Below are 17,423 nucleotides of genomic sequence, written 5' to 3'. Positions count from 1 at the left end.
TCTGGTTGTCTGGCTGGCTAGCCTCGCTTTGGCAACACCTGCTGCTATCGTCTGAAAACGGCGAAAACGGGAAGTGTAGTGCCGTATGGGAACCGTCATCCTGCAAAAGTAAGTGCTGTTATACTTGACTTGCTTTTGTGAGGCCGTGAAAATACGGCGATGGAAAGAAAGAAGAAAGCCCTAAGCGCCCTGTCACGCCGGCAAAAGCACCGACGACTAGATGCAGCTGTAGAGCCACTAATGCGCAGCATAGAAGGAGAGAGTGCTCTACAAAACGAACCGTGTTTCAGTGCATCAACTGAACAAAGCCTGGTAGGTTGTGGCCGACCCTCAGCGAGTGACATCGGCCGTGCAGCGTCAACTGAACAATGTGTAGTTGATATTCGCGACTGCGAACCTTCAACTAGTGGCTTCGGCCATACTGGCGCAGAAAGCACCTCTCGTGGTTCTTTTGAGAGCACATCAAATGAGCAGAACATTGATGTTGATTTTATTTCCGCGGTGGGGGATGTCGGCGAGCATAATATGGAAGACATAGGTTCCACAATTATGCCTTCATTCTCAGCTACTCATGAATCGGAGCTAGCAATTGGTGACTACAGCGAACGAAGTGTTAGTGACCCTAGCTCTGAGAGCTCGGGTGGTTGTTTAGATGATCTGCTCCAAATAGCCCAGAAACTAGCGAACTGGGCGTGCGAGGAAAACGTTTCACTAAAGGCGCTTTCTTCGCTGCTCAAGTTGTTGAAGACGCACACGTGCTTCGCAGAGCTGCCTTCCGATGCACGAACTCTGCTTAAAACGCCGCGTTCTGCTGAGATAAAAAGTTGTGCTGGGGGATCGTACGTCCACTTCGAAATCGCGGAGAGCTTGAAAAGCATCTTGGGTAAATTGCCTGACAGAGCATTACTCCCGCAGAGCATCGGACTAATGTTTTTTATTGATGGCCTTCCACTCGCTAAAAGCTCCCAAAGTCAGTTTTGGCCGATCCTTGCCAGAGCAGATGACCTCCCAGGTACTGGTGTTTTCCTTGTAGGATGCTATCATGGCTACAAGAAACCTGCATCCTTAAATGATTACCTTGGCCCATTAGTCTCTGACTTACTAGAACTTTTGAATGAAGGCATTCAAGTTGGCGACAGGACATATTCAGTAACTATCAAGGGATTTGTGTGTGACGCCCCAGCGCGAGCTTTCATTTTAGGCACTAAGCTACACTCAGGTTATTATGGCTGTGGGAAGTGCCAGCAGAAAGGGGAGTATGTGGATGGGAGAGTAGTGTTCCCAGAGACAGAGGCGCCATTGCGTACTGACAGTGACTTTGCCCAAAAAACTCAGGAAGAACACCACGTTGCAGATACCCCTCTCTCTGCATTGCCAATTGGCTTAGTTTCACAATTTCCATTGGACTACATGCATTTGGTTTGTATTGGAGTGACAAAAAAATTGATATTAATGTGGATGCGAGGTTCATTGGCACATCGTTTGCCTTCTTCTTCAGTTGACAAAATCTCACAACAGCTGCTTGTGCTGGCAGGCACCCAGTGCGAGGAGTTTGCTCGTAAAGCACGATCCTTAAGGGATATTGACAGGTGGAAAGCAACTGAATTGCGTTGCTTTCTTCTCTACTTTGGCCCTTCAGTACTCCATGATGTGTTGCCCAGAAAGCTGTACTCTCATTTCCTAATTTTACATGTTTCAATAACTATTCTTTCATGCACTGACATGTGTCGTCAGTATTGTAACTATGCAAAAGACCTCCTTGTTTGCTTTGTTACGCAATTCAAGGCATTGTATGGAAAGCAGAACCTTTCATACAATGTTCATTCATTGGTGCATTTGTGTGATGATGTTGTCAACTATGGTGCACTTGACAATTTTAGTGCATTTCCTGCCGAGGATTACATGCGTCACCTGAAGAAGTTAGTTAAACACTCTAAGAGGCCACTAGAGCAGCTTGGTAATCGCATTGCTGAACGTATGGCTACTGGAACCTTCTTTAGTGTAAAGGAGCAATCTCAGCAAGAAGTAAAATACTCTCAGACACACAGCAACGGCCCACTGGTAGAACACTGCTTTGGTCCACAGTTTCATGTTGCAACTCTGCCACACTTCACTTTGAGGACATCACTGGGCAACAACATTTGCATTGTGGCTGATTCAACTGTGGTCATGATCGTAAACTTTGCTCATGATGATCATGGGCACAAAGTGATAATTGGAAAGAAGCTGAAGGTTCTTGGTGATTTGTACACAACTCCCTGTGCATCATCCAAATTGGGAATTTTCATTGTCAGAGAAACTGACAGGCCTCTTCAGTCATGGAAGGTCACTGACATCAAAACAAAGTGTGTCCTGATACCTTTTGGAGAGTCTAAGTATGACTATGCCATTTTTCCACTTATTCATTTAATCAGCACTTGAATGGATCCTACAAGCACTGAATGGGCAGTTGTTTACTTTGAGTGTAATTGTGCATGAAACTGCTTTACTCTTTCAGATCTTGATATGTGCCTGTGATGTAGGTGCATTTAATTTGATATTTGCCTTGTGTGCATGCGGCAGGCTGTATGTCTCCTTTATCAAAAACCTTTGTGAATGTTCACCTGTTGGCATGGTGTCAATTATGTGCTGCTGCTTTGTAGAATGCTTGCCATCCTGTTACCTTGTATTGCTACATGTGGCAAATTATTTGTACTGTGGTCTGCCTACTGCATTGACATGTTTTTTTTTGTGTGTGTATGTGTGTGTGTGTGTCCATGTGCCTTTAAATGGCACTAGTAGGACCCCTCTCAATGCAGTGTATGTACACATGTGGAATGGTTAGATGTGAAATGTACATAAATTAACAGAAATGCTGTTCTGGTATGTGTAGGCAGTTCATTTCAGTGGTTATTATGTAAGTCTTTTATCTGTACATTTGTGATGTTGGCACACATCTAAGATATGTGCCTATGTGTTGTACATATTCTGTGACATCTTTTTGTGTGTTCATTTATGGTTGCTGGTATACCAGACTGAAGTCGGTTGTATCTCATTTAATTGTGTTTTTGCTCAGCTTGCAAGGATATAAGGGTATCTGTGACATTTTACTTGTGACTTTTCCTCCTGTTCCTAGTGCAGTGACAGCACACAGACATATCCATGTGCTATGTGATGTGATGTTAGTGCATGTTCTGCGCCAGAATTTTTAATTTCATCTCTGGGTGTGAAAAGTGCCCTTTCTTCAGGAAGCCAACTTGATTAGCAGTAATTTTGTTTGATGTATCTATCTCTTAATAGGATATGTATGCTATAGTGCATTTTGTGGAAGGAAACAGTGTTGCTGTGGTGGCATCCAACTGGCTTGTAGAAAATGGCACAAAATGCCTTTGGCCCACAACAAAAAATACTGCACTTATCCAAAAGCTCGTGAAGACACGACTGGAGCTTGACGTCAATTCTTCCGAAGTGTATGATGTCAAGGTGATCAGGAAAACAGGTACGACACAGACAGCATTGACAACTAATCTTCGTAAATTGTGACCTTCTATTGTTCTTGAATACGTGAAGTTATAGCAAATGTAATGTGCCATTGGGACTATATAATTAGGACTTTCTTCCTCCTCATGGTTTTGCAGAATATTCTTGTTCTTAAGACTGATATGCTATAGTTTGATACAACTCAAGAAAAAAAAGTGGCAGGTGCCACTCAAAGGAGGCCGTTCAGCAATGACGTCTACTGGTTTTTTGAAATTGTTACGGTTAATCCTTCGATTGTCTTGTACTGAGCTCTTGTTTTCCTCAATTGGCTGTTGTCCTCAACTGCTTGGCACTGTGTGTTGCTGCACTCCAAGGCAGACAAAGGTCCGCCTCCTTCCCTTTCACTTCTAGCCTTTGCTGTGGAGCCATAAAAGCTGTCTATGAGTATAACACCTCTAAGTGGAGCCTTGTTTAATGATTTTAGGGGCAAGACCCAGTGTTTTCTTGAGTTATATCTGACTATAGCAGTTGAACAATTTGTTAGTAAATGTATGCCATAAATTGAATTGTTGCAATTCTTTATACTTCTACAAACAGTATAAAAATATAAAATTACATTAATGAGGAAAGCGGCACATATTTGACATTGCCAAGCTTTGGCTTTATTATTTATAAGTGTCACTCTCTATTTCAGCATCGTATGATGAAGCAAGGCGAAAACTGCCAAGAGCAGAATACACTGATGATGAGAGTGCAACAACGGATCAAGGTGAGTGTGTCTTTAATTGTGCTAAAGATACCTTTGTCTAACATTTTAATGGTTTTCACAGAGAAAGGAAGAGGCAAGCGGCGAAGGATAATTTTGAAACCATACTCATCTGACGAGTCGGATCAGTCAGAAGTGGGAGCAGAGGAACTTGATGTACCAGAGGCACCACTTCAGTTGCGAAGGTAGTCAGTTGTTATGTGTAATGTAATGTGGCTGATTTTTACATTTGGTATCTTTAACAGGAATGCTCTGATAAGAGAGGAGAAGAATGGTAAGTTTATTTGCATTTGACATACGTTGCTAGTTTGTTGGAGGCAAGTCTGAAACTTGAGACTCATCAGTAGGGAATAATTTGAATGTTCTGTGTTAACAGAGGAGGGCTATTAAAGTGTTCTAGACCTTTGGTTTTGCTTAGATATGTTACCTCAGTATTCACAAACTTTGGAGCATTTAAACTTCAGGATTGGATACCACGGTACGGTGACCTTTGGCAAATTTTTTTTTCCAAACTCATGCAAACATGTTTACTTTCCTCCATTACTCTTCAAATAGTGTTCATTTGCTTTTCAAGGTTAGTAGTGAAAGGCTTGCTGGGCTGCAGTGCACGCAGACATGGATGAAAGACAGAAGCCCACATAAATAAGTATTTTCCTTTAGTTCTCGTCCATGTACACTGCAGTGTAAGAATGAAGCCACACTGTCTTGCCCTCTGAGCATCCTCTTGAAACTTCATTTGCTTATGGACAATGATGGAACTGACAACCAAACTATATACACGTCTTTTGGTTTCCCAATACCCAATATAGGAAACAAGCTATGTGCAGCATCTTCCTCTAATCCTGGTAAGAAGTTAACTGCAGGTACTGTTTTGAGAGCCCTCATAATCAAGATATACATTTTATGTCAAAATGTGCAGGAGAAAGTCATTTAGCATTTGCTGCATCACCTGAGCCACACCGTACTGGTGAGGGATGCCCATTTTGCATAATACTGTTTTGGTAGATATTGTAAATATTGGTAATTTTTTTACTTCAAGCTTTTTCTTGTTTTATTTTCTTGCAGATTCACTACAGCATGCAGCATTTCATTTTGAAGGTAATAGAAAATGGTCTCGTGGCATACTTTTTGGCTGATACTGGTGATATGGACATCTTTTTTTATGCTTTCGACATGATAGTGAAGAAAGCTACTTGCATGCTATTCTTTTGTCTGAGCCTTGCCATAAAGGTAAAATATTAATTTTGCGTGACACTGTCTTAAACTTTTGTATACGTGTAATTTCATATATTATTTTTGTTTTCATGCGAATTAGTTGCTGCAGCTTGTGTATGACTGTTTCAATGGCTATAAGTGAGACATCTTGACGGCTCAGTCTTGAAATAGCTTCAGTGTTGACGTTAGAACACTGTTTGCAATATGCTGCTGAGCTGCCTTTGTTCGAATTATATCTTCTGTTCATAGTGTATCTGATTTATGAAGTAATTAGATAGTTAACCTGTAGGGTGTTATATAGTAGTAATAGAGGCATCACAAACACTAATCAGTGTTTGTAACTGTATTCGCTTTTCTTGCTTCTCAGGTACAAGCACATTTGTGAGCGGCATTTTGAGGTTCTGCTGCTGACTTATTTTTTTTTTCCTTTGTCGTCTCTTTTTTTTTTCTTTTGTTTGTTCCTCACAGACCCGCCACAAGGACTTCGGTTCAGTCGACAAGGTGAGCAATAGGCTGTCATGCATCCTCAGATATATGTGTAATAGTGCCTCTCTAGGTGGCTGCCAATAACTACTTGCTTGCAGATTCACCCGTATATTGATGAAGGCCAGTAGCACAAATTTAGTGTCCTTCAGTGTGATGTGCCTCACAGCAAGCAGTGCAGATTTTGTAATTGAAATCCATTTATCATCTGTTTAACCAGATATTGCTACTGATCCTCATAAAGAGCATTGCAATAATAGCACCAAATTTGCTTGCCGTTAACTGAACCAAATATCTTTCAATATCAGCAAATAATACTGCAGTCAGATTTGATGCACTAATTTCATGCTCTTTGAACTGGCAGTAGTCATCATAACCATCTGTGGACTGAAGTATGAGTTTGTTCTTTCAGGTGAAATGAGCAGAGCTCGATCAGTCAACCTCACACGGGAAGAAGGTATCTGAGAGGAATCTTATGTTCATTTCTTTCTGAAATCTTGCAAACATTAATTTTTTTTTCATGAAAGGTCTTACCAGTAGTACATAAAGCATAAATATTTTTGTGCAGAGCCTTGGGTGTCACAAACAGAAAGTTGCCGTGGTGAGTCAGAACGGCTCATGCTTGCATGCTGCAGCTTGCATGTATGCATTCTGTATGCAAAAGGACTGAGCCACTATGCAAAGACTGCAAGTAACATTAATTTTTGCTTTTAACATTTAGGAAATGAAGAAAGTTCGGAGTCCTTTGGGAAAAGGGAGATGGCTTGTAAGTGCTCTTGAAATGATGCTTGTTTTCTGCTTATTTTGTGCCAAATTTTGCATATAAATGTAGTACTGTGTTTGTGCCTGTTGAACCATTATTTAGCTCTATTTGCTTCCTGCTTTATTTTTGCTCTCGCCCAGTGCATAATTTTTTCACCTTTATTTTATTTCACTTGTTTAACCTGGTGGCATCTGCAAAAACACCAGCAGTTTTACAGTTTTCCATCTGGCCAGCTTTTGCTTTATATTCATTGTTAGGGAAACAATGCCAATTGGTATATGAAAGAATGAAGAAATATTTACAGGACAGCTTTTCATGCATTGTGTGCATACTTATTTTTAGTACAGTCACTTTGTATCCTTTGTCAGTGGTTGCTTTATCATATTGCTCTTTGTTACATTCAGTGCTTTACTTTTCATGTTTCAGTGACTACAAAGACCATACTGAAAGAACTCGCATTTATCAAAGAACAGAATAACCAGATTCTGAAAGCTCTGTGCCAGCGGCACGTAGACACTGAGATTGGGGAGCCACTGCTTGAACGTGTTTTTCCTTTGGTCGCTCTCGTTGGCGTGGATGAACTTGAAGACAACATCAAAAACTCGCGGCTAGCTCGCAAGGAACTGGTGAGTGCTTTTAATTTATAGTCGGCTAACCATAATTCGTGCCGATTTTTTAATAGTGCAAGAAGCTATCCCTTATTGTCGGGAGCAATGTTCGTACCACGACGGCAAACATTATGAAATACCTGTTTCATGACTGCGTTGGTATCCTGTTCAGTCTTTATGGACAGAAGGGGAAGAGGCGTCTGCTTGACACTGAGCTGTATCAAGTAATAGTGGGTAAGTGAATCCTGCATTTGTGTTTTGCATTTATTAGGCTTTGCCCTAGTAATCTGCCTGCTATCAATTCACTTGTTTATTTTAGATTTTTAAATAAACATTTGAAACAATACCACATAGCCCAGTATGGTAGTTCATTGATGAGGTAAAAATTGAAGACTACTGGCACCAAGTTTTGTGCATGCCAAAGTGTGTTGTTACATTTTGGACAACTTAGTTGTGTGCTTGCACTTCTGTGAATACTTCAGTTATCAGTAGAATTTACTCGGTGCTGTTTATCATCCCGCTTGACTTGTGTTCTACAGTCTATTCGAAAACATCCCACTACTTCTTTGGCATCTGACGCAGACATTCGTGCTGGGATAATGGCCTGGCTAAAGAACTGCCAGGCTCGCCTGAACACTGCACAAAAAAGGTGCGCATTTTTGTATATATTGTTTGAAGATGACTTTTTGTTCTGTGCAGCTTTTTTGCCTACAGCAAAGTGGACATGTGCAATATAGAGCTTAATGATTAGATAAATGATTATCTAAAAGCTATTAGTGAGCATTGCTGATTACTTATTACCATGTCATTTCTCACAAGCTTTTTCTGCAGAGATAGCATTGTCGGTGCCTATAAATTGGAAATTTATAGCCGTATAGCTAGTTTATGATCAGACGTGAAAATCTGCAATATTCTAATTCTGTACTTGTCATATAGCACATCTTTTAGTTTCAAAAGGTGCTGTAAATATTTCATTGAGTAATGTGCTGTAATTAATATTTTACAGTCGCCGACTGCAACACCGCATGTTTCACTGCAACATGCTTCATACAACTAATGTATATGAACTCCTGAAATTTCGGTTGCATCATCGCAACAGATTGCTCGATTTTTCATACTTCATTCGCATTCCCTGCGGCACCACTGCTAATTGCCATGCCTCCATATAATATGTATTGTGGAGGGTCATTATTCCAGGCTTCAAGGGGGTCAAAAATGTGATTATATAAAAAAGTTTTAAGCTAGAAATATGGGGCCCTGTGTGCAGCGTGACGCAGTAGCTGCACATATCGACTCAACGAACCGGCAGTGGCAGGTTTGTTTTCATGTCTACACTGTCTAAGCCACCGTGTTGGCCTTCGAGGTGCCGACAGCAGTACAGCCATCGAACGCTGGTTACCGCCTGTCTGTGTAAGCATTGTGCAGCATGACCGTCAAGCATCAGACTGGGCTTCTGACCCGTTCCTCCATCATAGTGGAAATCAGAAGCTTATGTTAAGTGATTTCTTATACAAAATTCCATTTTTTGTTCGTTTCGACATGCCCTACAGAGGCCGAAAAGTCGGATTGACGACCATATTATTATTATTATTTAGGGCCTATTTTCAGCACTTTCCTGAAACATGGAGGAAATACTTCATTTTATGTAACATAAGCATGTAAGGGAACTAATTTGTAATGCGACTTGTGACTGCTTTAAGTTGTTTTGTGCCATTTTGTACTGTTTTGCTTCCTTGAGCTTGTCTGAACATCTATTCTGCATCAGGTCTGGTGCCATTCCAAACAGTGAATGATGTGTTCGAAAATGCCTTAGTGTGGCTGAGCTTGTCACGTTTATGGTAAGTTTATGCATTGGCATTTGCGCATTCTGCTAAATGTTTCAGTTCAGTGCAGACTTTATTGCATCTACGGTTAGCTGTAAGCCATTTTTTTATGCAGGACTACCGGTGTGGATGGTTCTGTTTGCATATACGGTATGCCAGTGCATTTTGATTAGGCGTCGGTGGCCTCGGCTCTCTTAAGGTTTGTTTTGTTTGTGCAGGTTGATTGAAATTTGTTTTCAAAGCACTCTGGAAGACGTGGTAAGTCGTCGCACACAGCTTAGACTGCACACCTCATGATGCAAGTTGCCAAAAATTTTTTCTTTTCATGCAGGACCAATTGTGCGGAATAGCTTTTTTGGATTTACTGAGTTGATGGTAGGTCGTTGCGTTTTAAAGTGATGCCAGTCACCTGAACTCATTATTTTTTTTATCTCTGCAGGTCAATTAATATTTTTGTCTCCAACGCCGCCAGGGAAGGCAGCTCTTAATGTTTATGGTACGTCAGTGCACTTAGCTCAAATGCCACTACTTGCAGCTCACTTCATAATCTTGTGTATCTTTGCAAGCCGTGGAATTTTTTTTTCTTGCAGGACCCCCTGTGTGGATGGTTCTGTTCGCATTTATGGTAAGCCCGTGCATTTTGATTAGGCGTCTGTGGCCTTGGCTCTCTTAAAGGTTGTTTTGTTTGTGCAGGTTGATTGAAATTTATTTTCAAAGCACTCTGGAAGACGTGGTAAGTCGTCGCACACAGCTTAGACTGCACACTTCATGATGCAAGTAGCCAGAAATGTTTTATTTCCATGCAGGACCAATTGTGCGGAATAGCTTTTTTGGATTTACTGAGTTGATGGTAGGTCGGTGCGTTTTAAAGTGATGCCAGTCACCTGAACTCATTATTTTTTTTATCTCTGCAGGTCAATTAATATTTTTGTCTCCAACGCCACCAGGGAAGGCAGCTCTTAATGTTTATGGTACGTCAGTGCACTTAGCTCAAATGCCACTACTTGCAGCTCACTTCATAATTTTGTGTATCTTTGCAAGCCGTGGAATTTTTTTTTTCTTGCAGGACCCCCTGTGTGGATGGTTCTGTTCGCATTTATGGTAAGCCTGTGCATTTTGATTAGGCGTCTGTGGCCTCGGCTCTCTTAAGGTTTGTTTTGTTTGTGCAGGTTGATTGAAATTTGTTTTCAAAGCACTCTGGAAGACGTGGTAAGTCGTCGCACACTGCTTAGACTGCACACTTCATGATGCAAGTAGCCAAAAATGTTTTCTTTCCATGCAGGACCAATTGTGCGGAATAGCTTTTTTGGATTTACTGAGTTGATGGTAGGTCGGTGCGTTTTAAAGTGATGCCAGTCACCTGAACTCATTATTTTTTTTATCTCTGCAGGTCAATTAATATTTTTGTCTCCAACGCCGCCAGGGAAAGGAGCTCGTAATGTCTATGGTAAGTCAGTGCACTTATCTCAAATGCCACTACTTGCAGCTTACTTCATAATTTTGTGTATCGTTGCAAGCTGTGAAATTTTTTTTCTTCTTGCAGGACCCCTGTGTGGATGGTTCTGTTTGCATTTATGGTAAGCCCGTGCATTTTGATTAGGCGTCGTTGGCCTCGGCTCTCTTAAAGGTTGTTTTGTTTGTGCAGGTTGATTGAAATTTGTTTTCAAAGCACTCTGGAAGACGTGGTAAGTCGTCGCACACAGCTTAGACTCCACACTTCGTGGTACAAGCTGCAAAAATTATTTTCTTTTTATGCAGGACCCATCGTGTGGAGTGGCTTTCGGCTTTACTGAGTTGACGGTGGGTCGCTGTGTTTTACCGTCGGTGTATTTTAAACTGATGCCAATCGCCTCAACTTATTTTGATATTTTCAATCTGCAGGTCAATTAAAATTTTGTTTCCAGGACCACCAGGAAAGGCAGTTACTAATGTTTACGGTAAGCTTAGTTACCACTACCTTCAGCTCACTTCATAGTTGTGTATCTCTGCAAGTTGCGGGAGTTTTGTTTTCATGCAGGACCTCCTCAGTGGACGGGTCTGATTGATTTTACTCCGGTAAGCCAGCGCACTGTGCAGAGATGCCAATGACCTGAAGTTTCTTTTTTGTGCCTGTGCAGGTCATTTGGCTTTTTTGCTTCTGCAGAAGATGCTCAGCTGCTGCAAGAGTCTATATAGTGTTAATTGATTTGACAGTTGCTTTTTGTACATTCAGTACAATAAAAAAGTTACGCAGATTGAAGAAGCATGTGTTCTTGGTGCACTAGCATGTGTGTTCACATTGAGTGTAGAATTGTAGCCCTCAGTTCCTCATGTGAAGTCACATGTACAGCGCATTGCTTGACGAACAGGTTTTTTCTCAATTTATTTTAAAGTACTTAAGCTACAAAAAAATTGGAAAAATATGGGTGAATTGCTAAAGGTTTGAATCTTGAGCAGCGGACAGGCACAGCAGGAGATGGCACAATATCGATAGATGGTATAGACGCACCAATAAAATTTGCAAGATTATTTAAAGACGCCTACTAGCACAGCTATAGTATAGCTAGAGCTAGAAGCAATGTCTAAAACAGGTATAGAAAGTTTCTAGGTGAGAAGTTCTCCAGACTTCTACTAGCGTAGCGTTAGCACAGCTATTCCGGAGCTACAGGAAGGCTTGTAGCCTTGGGGTCTAAAGAACGTCTCAACTGGAACTTCTTTTAGAAGTGCCCATTTCTTGGCTTAGACATTTACTAGATGTCAATTAGCCCCTTTTGTGTTTCGTGGGATGGATGACTACCAGGTTGTCTCCTTCTCTATTTTCCCACAGCATATCCCTTGTCCTCTCCACTACCTGCCCAAAACACTCGCCCGGCCTGCTTTCCACTTGTACTTTCTCAGTAAACTTCACTGTCTTTAAGACTGCCTTTTTAATTCTCGTGACATTAGAGCTCCCTACCACCCATACCCTCTTGCTGCCGGCTCCTGTCTCTTCCCTGTCAGTGGTATCCAGTCCCTGCTGTCTCGACCCCTGTGTCCCCTCTTCCCTCCTGTTACCATCGGGGCTCGTGTCCCCCATAATCGCTACATTCTCCCTGCGCGCCCCCTGTGACGCGTCCGCCCCCTCGTCGTCCAGGGTGGCATTACTGCCTGCATTCTTGTGGAGTGCCTTCCGTCCCTCTGCCTGTCTCTTTGTCCACTCTTCCACCTGATCTTCCAATCTGCTTGCCTTATCGCGTACCTCTCTCAACTCGCGCTGTAGGTTCTCCACCCTGACGCCCCACTCCTTCTCGACTCTTGTCTCAAACTCCGCCTTTCTCTTCCTTTCCTCCTGAAGCTCCTTCCTCATCCGTTCTACCTCCTTGGTCAGCTCCCCCTCTACTTTCTCCACCGCCGTGCATATTTTGCATTTCAAGCTGGCCTCCTCAGCTTCCATCATGCTCTCAAACCCTGTCTCGTCCAGGAAGCACCAGCGCTCACACGTTCCGCACTGGACGAGATCCCCAGGATCCCCACCCTTTGCTTTCCTGGCCGGCCGCCCCATAGCCTCAACACTGCGACAGAATTCGCCTTGCTCAGAAAATTTTTCCGGACTAGGCCTAAATACTTTTTCCTAGCGCTGTTCTATGTTATTTAAGCAATTTAAGTCCTATATGTTTTCACTTCCCTGTCTCTGATCTTAAGCTAAATTATAATCTAAATTTGCCGCCACTATACGATTACATATAAAAACTGGTAAAAGAAAAGTACTCAGCTTCGGCTTCGGTCGTCCTTCGGCATGGCTGCTGCTCGTCGCTAAGCCCATACAACAGGGTTAACAGCTAGAGTATTCTCAGTGTGGTGCGGCTTTGCTCAGCGATGTTAATGAAAGTATCGACATTTTATATAACAACTGCCTAATCGTCTTGAATATTGCTTCATAAAGTACTGTACAGCTTAATTTTTACTTACCTCGTGCATTCCACAGCTGCTGCAGCTAGCACGTGGCCAGCGTCGTTCTCTCCAGTGCTGAGGCTACAATATACACCGCGGCTTTGTGCCGCTGTGTATTTTTTTTTTTTTTATAAATGCATCACATTTCGAAGGTTATAGTCGTCATCCAAGGATCACTTAACTCGAGAGCACGGGAAAAGGCAGAAGTGTACGCACCTGGATTCGATGCCATGTATAACGCCGTGTTTTTTTTTTTTTTCTTTTTTACGAAAGCATCCTACGCGTTAGGCGTCCTAGACAAGGTTCAAGTGCAGTGTGCCTTTGTATAGTAACCATGTATGGGGTGAGCGGATGCCATGTTTTCAGTTCACTTTTGTTGGCTGTTTCTTAAATAAAAATTGTCATTGGTCTTGTGTCTGTAACTGTGTCTAAAGAGCTGCTCTAGCCGAACCACGTACGTAGCGGAGCGATGGATTGCACCGCGGCAGTATGGCTTTGTTCCAAGTTTAACAAAACAGTTGAGGCCAAATCAAAATCGGAAATGACCATTTCCAACTTGGATATCGGCCCCCAGTCAACAATTTGGAGTCCAATTCAATGGCAACAGTTCAGCTCTGTGCCAACATTTCGTGCAATTAAGGGAGTCGAAATTGTGGAAATGGCATGCATTTGTGAACATCAAACATGCTTCACATCCAATTAACAGGTCATGCAATGCTAATATAAAAGCTCAATATTCTATCGGGGAACTCTATGAAATCTGCTAGAGCATGGAGCACACGTTCGTAGAGATATTTTTTTTTAATTACCAGCACTCGCAAAGGTATTGGAAATAATTGAATCAAGTCCCATTCAAGGAATCAGATGAACAGTAACAAAAACAAATCATCCTCTATATATTTTGTTTAGTACCTCAATGAAGAGTATTAGGCACACTTTGCTGAATTTGTACATAAATGACATAATTCATATTGACAATAGTGTTCAGCTCATCATGTATGCTGATAATAGTGTGTTTATTACTGGCTTTGATCTCAATGAGACTGTTTTACATTGAAATTATTTACTTGAAAAATCGTTTTCCTGGTCCAATTTCATGAAGAAATAAACACAGAAAAACTGTTTTGTTTTAAGTCTGAAATAAAAAAAATGATGTAAGAGATGGCTACCGATCTATAAAAAAAATATTGACCTTGTAGAAACTCGCATAAGTCTTAGTGTGAATTTTTTTCATTTGAGATAGGAAATTCATATAAACAACACTGCAAATAAAAAAAAAGATTTCTTCAATGAGTGAGCTTTACCTTGATGTGGTACTGTCATTGCCTTTAATTATGCAAGTCCCCACAGATAAGGTATTGCAGTTTTATGTGGGCAAGCACCACAAGAGCAAATATCAATAAAATGATAATTCTCAGTAAATTAAATGTGTGTTTCTTACATAACCGATATTGACTGCCGGTTTACGACATGACACCTCCGTCAGAATACAGTGTAATTATCTTTAACTATGAATGCCACTTGTTGCATGTTTCCTATTTTTCTTGGCAGGACAATAAAAGCTTTCTTTGCTCGATGGCACTGCTGCAATTTAGAGTCACTCCATTTTTAACTCAAAACTCCAACCTCTGGTTTCTCCCGCACTTTCACACTTGGTGCAACCTGCAATCAATAAAACACAATCTAATGGTCTTACATGAATGAACTTAAACAAGCATTCCTGAAATTGTGAAAACAGTTATGAATACACTTTTTATGGTTGTAAAATAAAAAATGTTGCAAAGTTAAAGAGCGCTGCAGAATCTGCATTGGAGCAATGCAAAAGAACGGATATGCTGCTGCAACATTACATCACCCTCCATCGATTGACACCACTCAATAACCTCCACCACTTCTCAATTACTCACAACTGCTGCGGACATGATTTTGCAGACACGTTCTGCGGATGCGGTGTGCGGACGCGGTCTGCGAACAGAAATCTGTGAAATCTGTGCGTTTGCCAGCGCTGTGTTAATGTATTTTATGTTATCACTTATACTACTTGAGAATTCATTTAGTATTCTATCAGTGTGTTGTGTTACCTTGCTAACAAGTTTCCTTATATCTTCTTTGCATGTGTTATTGTATGTAGTTGTATCCCCCCTACAATAATGCCTCATGGGCGCTGTAGGTACTTACAATAAATAAATAAATAAACATAGCGAAGTAATACTTTCGCATTAATAGATCTTCTAGACATAGGGTCTCTAATTCTTGCACTTTTTTTAAATAATGTGTAAATTTTTTTATCCTACTCTGCAGCTAACGTCTGCTGCTCCTTTGTAAATGGGTCCAGGACCTAAGTGCATGAGTTGCTCTCTGAAACATTTAATTTAGCTCTCGAGACTATCTAATATGCTCGAATTGAAATCATTGACTCCAGATTGGACTTTGAAATTAGTTGCAAAATTTTTAACTGCAAAGCCTATTGAAATCTAATATGTTTGGGTGTATTTTTACTAGGGAGCGAAATGCACCAGCTTCCTTTATCATCTTAGCCAGCGCACACACAATGCATCATTGAAATGTAGTTTGAATTCCAGTTTCACCATGCATAACAATTGTCCATTCAGTTTGAATGTTCATTAGGAATATCAATTCTAATCCGTAAGATGACCATAACTTAGCAGCCCATAATAAAAATAAATTCCTTCTTTACAGAGAGTTAAAACTATGCAGTTGGGACTAAGTACTTATTCCAGCTGGGAGGTCATTTGGAAACTGGAAGACATTTGATTATGGAAATTCAATTAGGACTGAAAATTCTAATTGGAAAGAATGAAAAGATGCCTAAATGGAATGAGGGCTTCTAGAGAAAGTGTAAATTCTGGAAACTCAATTGGATAATACAAGACTGTTTAGCAGGATCTAGAACACATCTTTTACAAATGAACACTTGAAACTTAGAGCACTGGCTGATGCTCACCGCCGCAGCTTTCAGAATAACTGACAGCATGGTCAAAACTACAGTAGGCGTTATTGCAGTATACACCAGTGTTGTCACTGCGAAGTGAAGAGCCACAAAGCAGAGGACTGCCATCCTTACTACTGCCAATATAAAAGTCCTTCTCAGAGCCACCCTACTGTTTCCTGGCAGATCATGGGCCTTCAACTTCATCGTCATGTTTTCTCATTTTTAGTCTTTTGTAGGATGTATTGGGCCTTCGGTGGTCTGTCATGCAACACTGCATGACTAATCCACTGAGTGCAAAGCCGTTAACCAACAGAGATATCCTTTCACTTCATGTGCGGCACACAAACATCACGCATAAAAGAGGCCACATGTCACTATTCCATCTTTCTTTACACTTTCTTTCTTTAGCACACTCTAAAACCATTCCTGTAAAACGCTAGAGCTTCTTTTATGCAAAGTGACACGGCAATTATTGTAGCTTGAAACATTTTCAAAATGAAAAAATAAATGCATGAGGCGGCTCACAACCATTTTTTTTTTTTGCAAAATTGTGTTGCTTCATAGGCAGTAACTTGAACAACACTGACAACATTTCTACATTACTTTGAAACAACCCAGGCAAAAATCCTAACTGATGTAAATGGTTTAAGGAACAAACTTCCAGTTCATACCAGTTGGATAACAATGGATCCCCAACTGGAATTCAACTGGGATCAACATTCATGCGTATGAGGTACCCGTTGCATGCGAGCCTTGCTACCTGTTGATGGTTTATAACTCAGAAAGAACACAAAAACGAGGGCACAAGTGCAGATAAGGCGCATGTTTGCAGTCTCCATGACCGGTTGTATTCGTTCCTCTGTATCCCATGAGAGCACTCCATTTCTAACCCCCAATGGCGTAGGTCTGCGATATCCGGTGCATTAACGTGGGGAACCCCCCCCCCCCCCCCCCCCTTCTTCATGAACACACCTGAGCGCAATACCATCAACTACTTTGTCGTCAAGGCTTTCTTCGATTGGGGAAGTTCGTTTTTCGTATCGCACAACATGGTGCAAGCCGAGGCATTTTTTCCCTTCATTTCTTAAGACTTCAACGTAACAAGCATACCCCACAACTGATAATAAGCTGTATTATGAGGGGCATATGTCATATTTTTTCTTTTCTTAAGAAAGGTGCATTTGTGAGGAACTAAGTAGAGGTTTTTGACAGATGAATTTCTAGATTGGGACCACTCAAATAAAAGGGCATATAAAAACTACAAGAATTGCAAACTTTGAGCATCTAGAAATACTTGGTAACACGCACAGTAACTAAAAAGTGGCAAACTGGCAGATGCGACCAGGATTATAACACGGTGCCATTGTGAACAATTTCGTTTACATCAGGCATAGCGCAGTGCCAGCAAAAGCCTTGAGAACTGGCCAATGTGCTGTATTGTAGT

The 17,423-nt window shown here is 41.2% G+C and overlaps 1 protein-coding gene across 15 annotated transcripts; it reads left to right on the top strand.

The window, feature by feature from the left end:
• LOC146172067 (uncharacterized) lies at positions 1–11,356 on the top strand. 15 transcript variants are annotated; one of them, XM_084586107.1, is made up of 33 exons: positions 1–108; positions 3,280–3,478; positions 4,154–4,228; positions 4,290–4,410; positions 4,471–4,499; positions 5,035–5,070; positions 5,145–5,192; positions 5,291–5,323; positions 5,909–5,941; positions 6,336–6,380; positions 6,492–6,524; positions 6,645–6,689; positions 7,113–7,312; positions 7,369–7,528; positions 7,877–7,943; positions 9,060–9,132; positions 9,233–9,267; positions 9,336–9,375; positions 9,449–9,492; positions 9,557–9,613; positions 9,708–9,742; positions 9,811–9,850; positions 9,924–9,967; positions 10,032–10,088; positions 10,184–10,326; positions 10,400–10,443; positions 10,508–10,564; positions 10,661–10,694; positions 10,763–10,799; positions 10,876–10,917; positions 10,999–11,054; positions 11,135–11,172; positions 11,235–11,356. In XM_084586107.1, exons 2-16 carry the CDS (start codon positions 3,283–3,285, stop codon positions 9,085–9,087), a joined length of 1,149 nt encoding a protein of 382 aa, XP_084442233.1. In that variant the 5' UTR covers positions 1–108; positions 3,280–3,282; the 3' UTR covers positions 9,088–9,132; positions 9,233–9,267; positions 9,336–9,375; positions 9,449–9,492; positions 9,557–9,613; positions 9,708–9,742; positions 9,811–9,850; positions 9,924–9,967; positions 10,032–10,088; positions 10,184–10,326; positions 10,400–10,443; positions 10,508–10,564; positions 10,661–10,694; positions 10,763–10,799; positions 10,876–10,917; positions 10,999–11,054; positions 11,135–11,172; positions 11,235–11,356. The 15 variants fall into 15 exon arrangements, with proteins under 15 accessions (XP_084442233.1, XP_084442232.1, XP_084442235.1 ...); XM_084586106.1 differs by having other exon boundaries at positions 9,233–9,375; XM_084586109.1 differs by having other exon boundaries at positions 7,467–7,528; positions 9,060–9,375.
• Positions 11,357–17,423: the final 6,067 nt, after the last annotated feature.

This window comes from Amblyomma maculatum, unplaced genomic scaffold (assembly GCF_055883805.1).
Source record: "Amblyomma maculatum isolate TAMU_Amacu unplaced genomic scaffold, ASM5588380v1 scaffold_14, whole genome shotgun sequence".
In the NCBI taxonomy this organism is placed as follows: Eukaryota; Metazoa; Arthropoda; class Arachnida; order Ixodida; family Ixodidae; genus Amblyomma; species Amblyomma maculatum.
The sequence above is the reverse complement of the archived record's forward strand: the minus strand, read 5'-3'. Positions and strand labels throughout refer to the sequence as shown.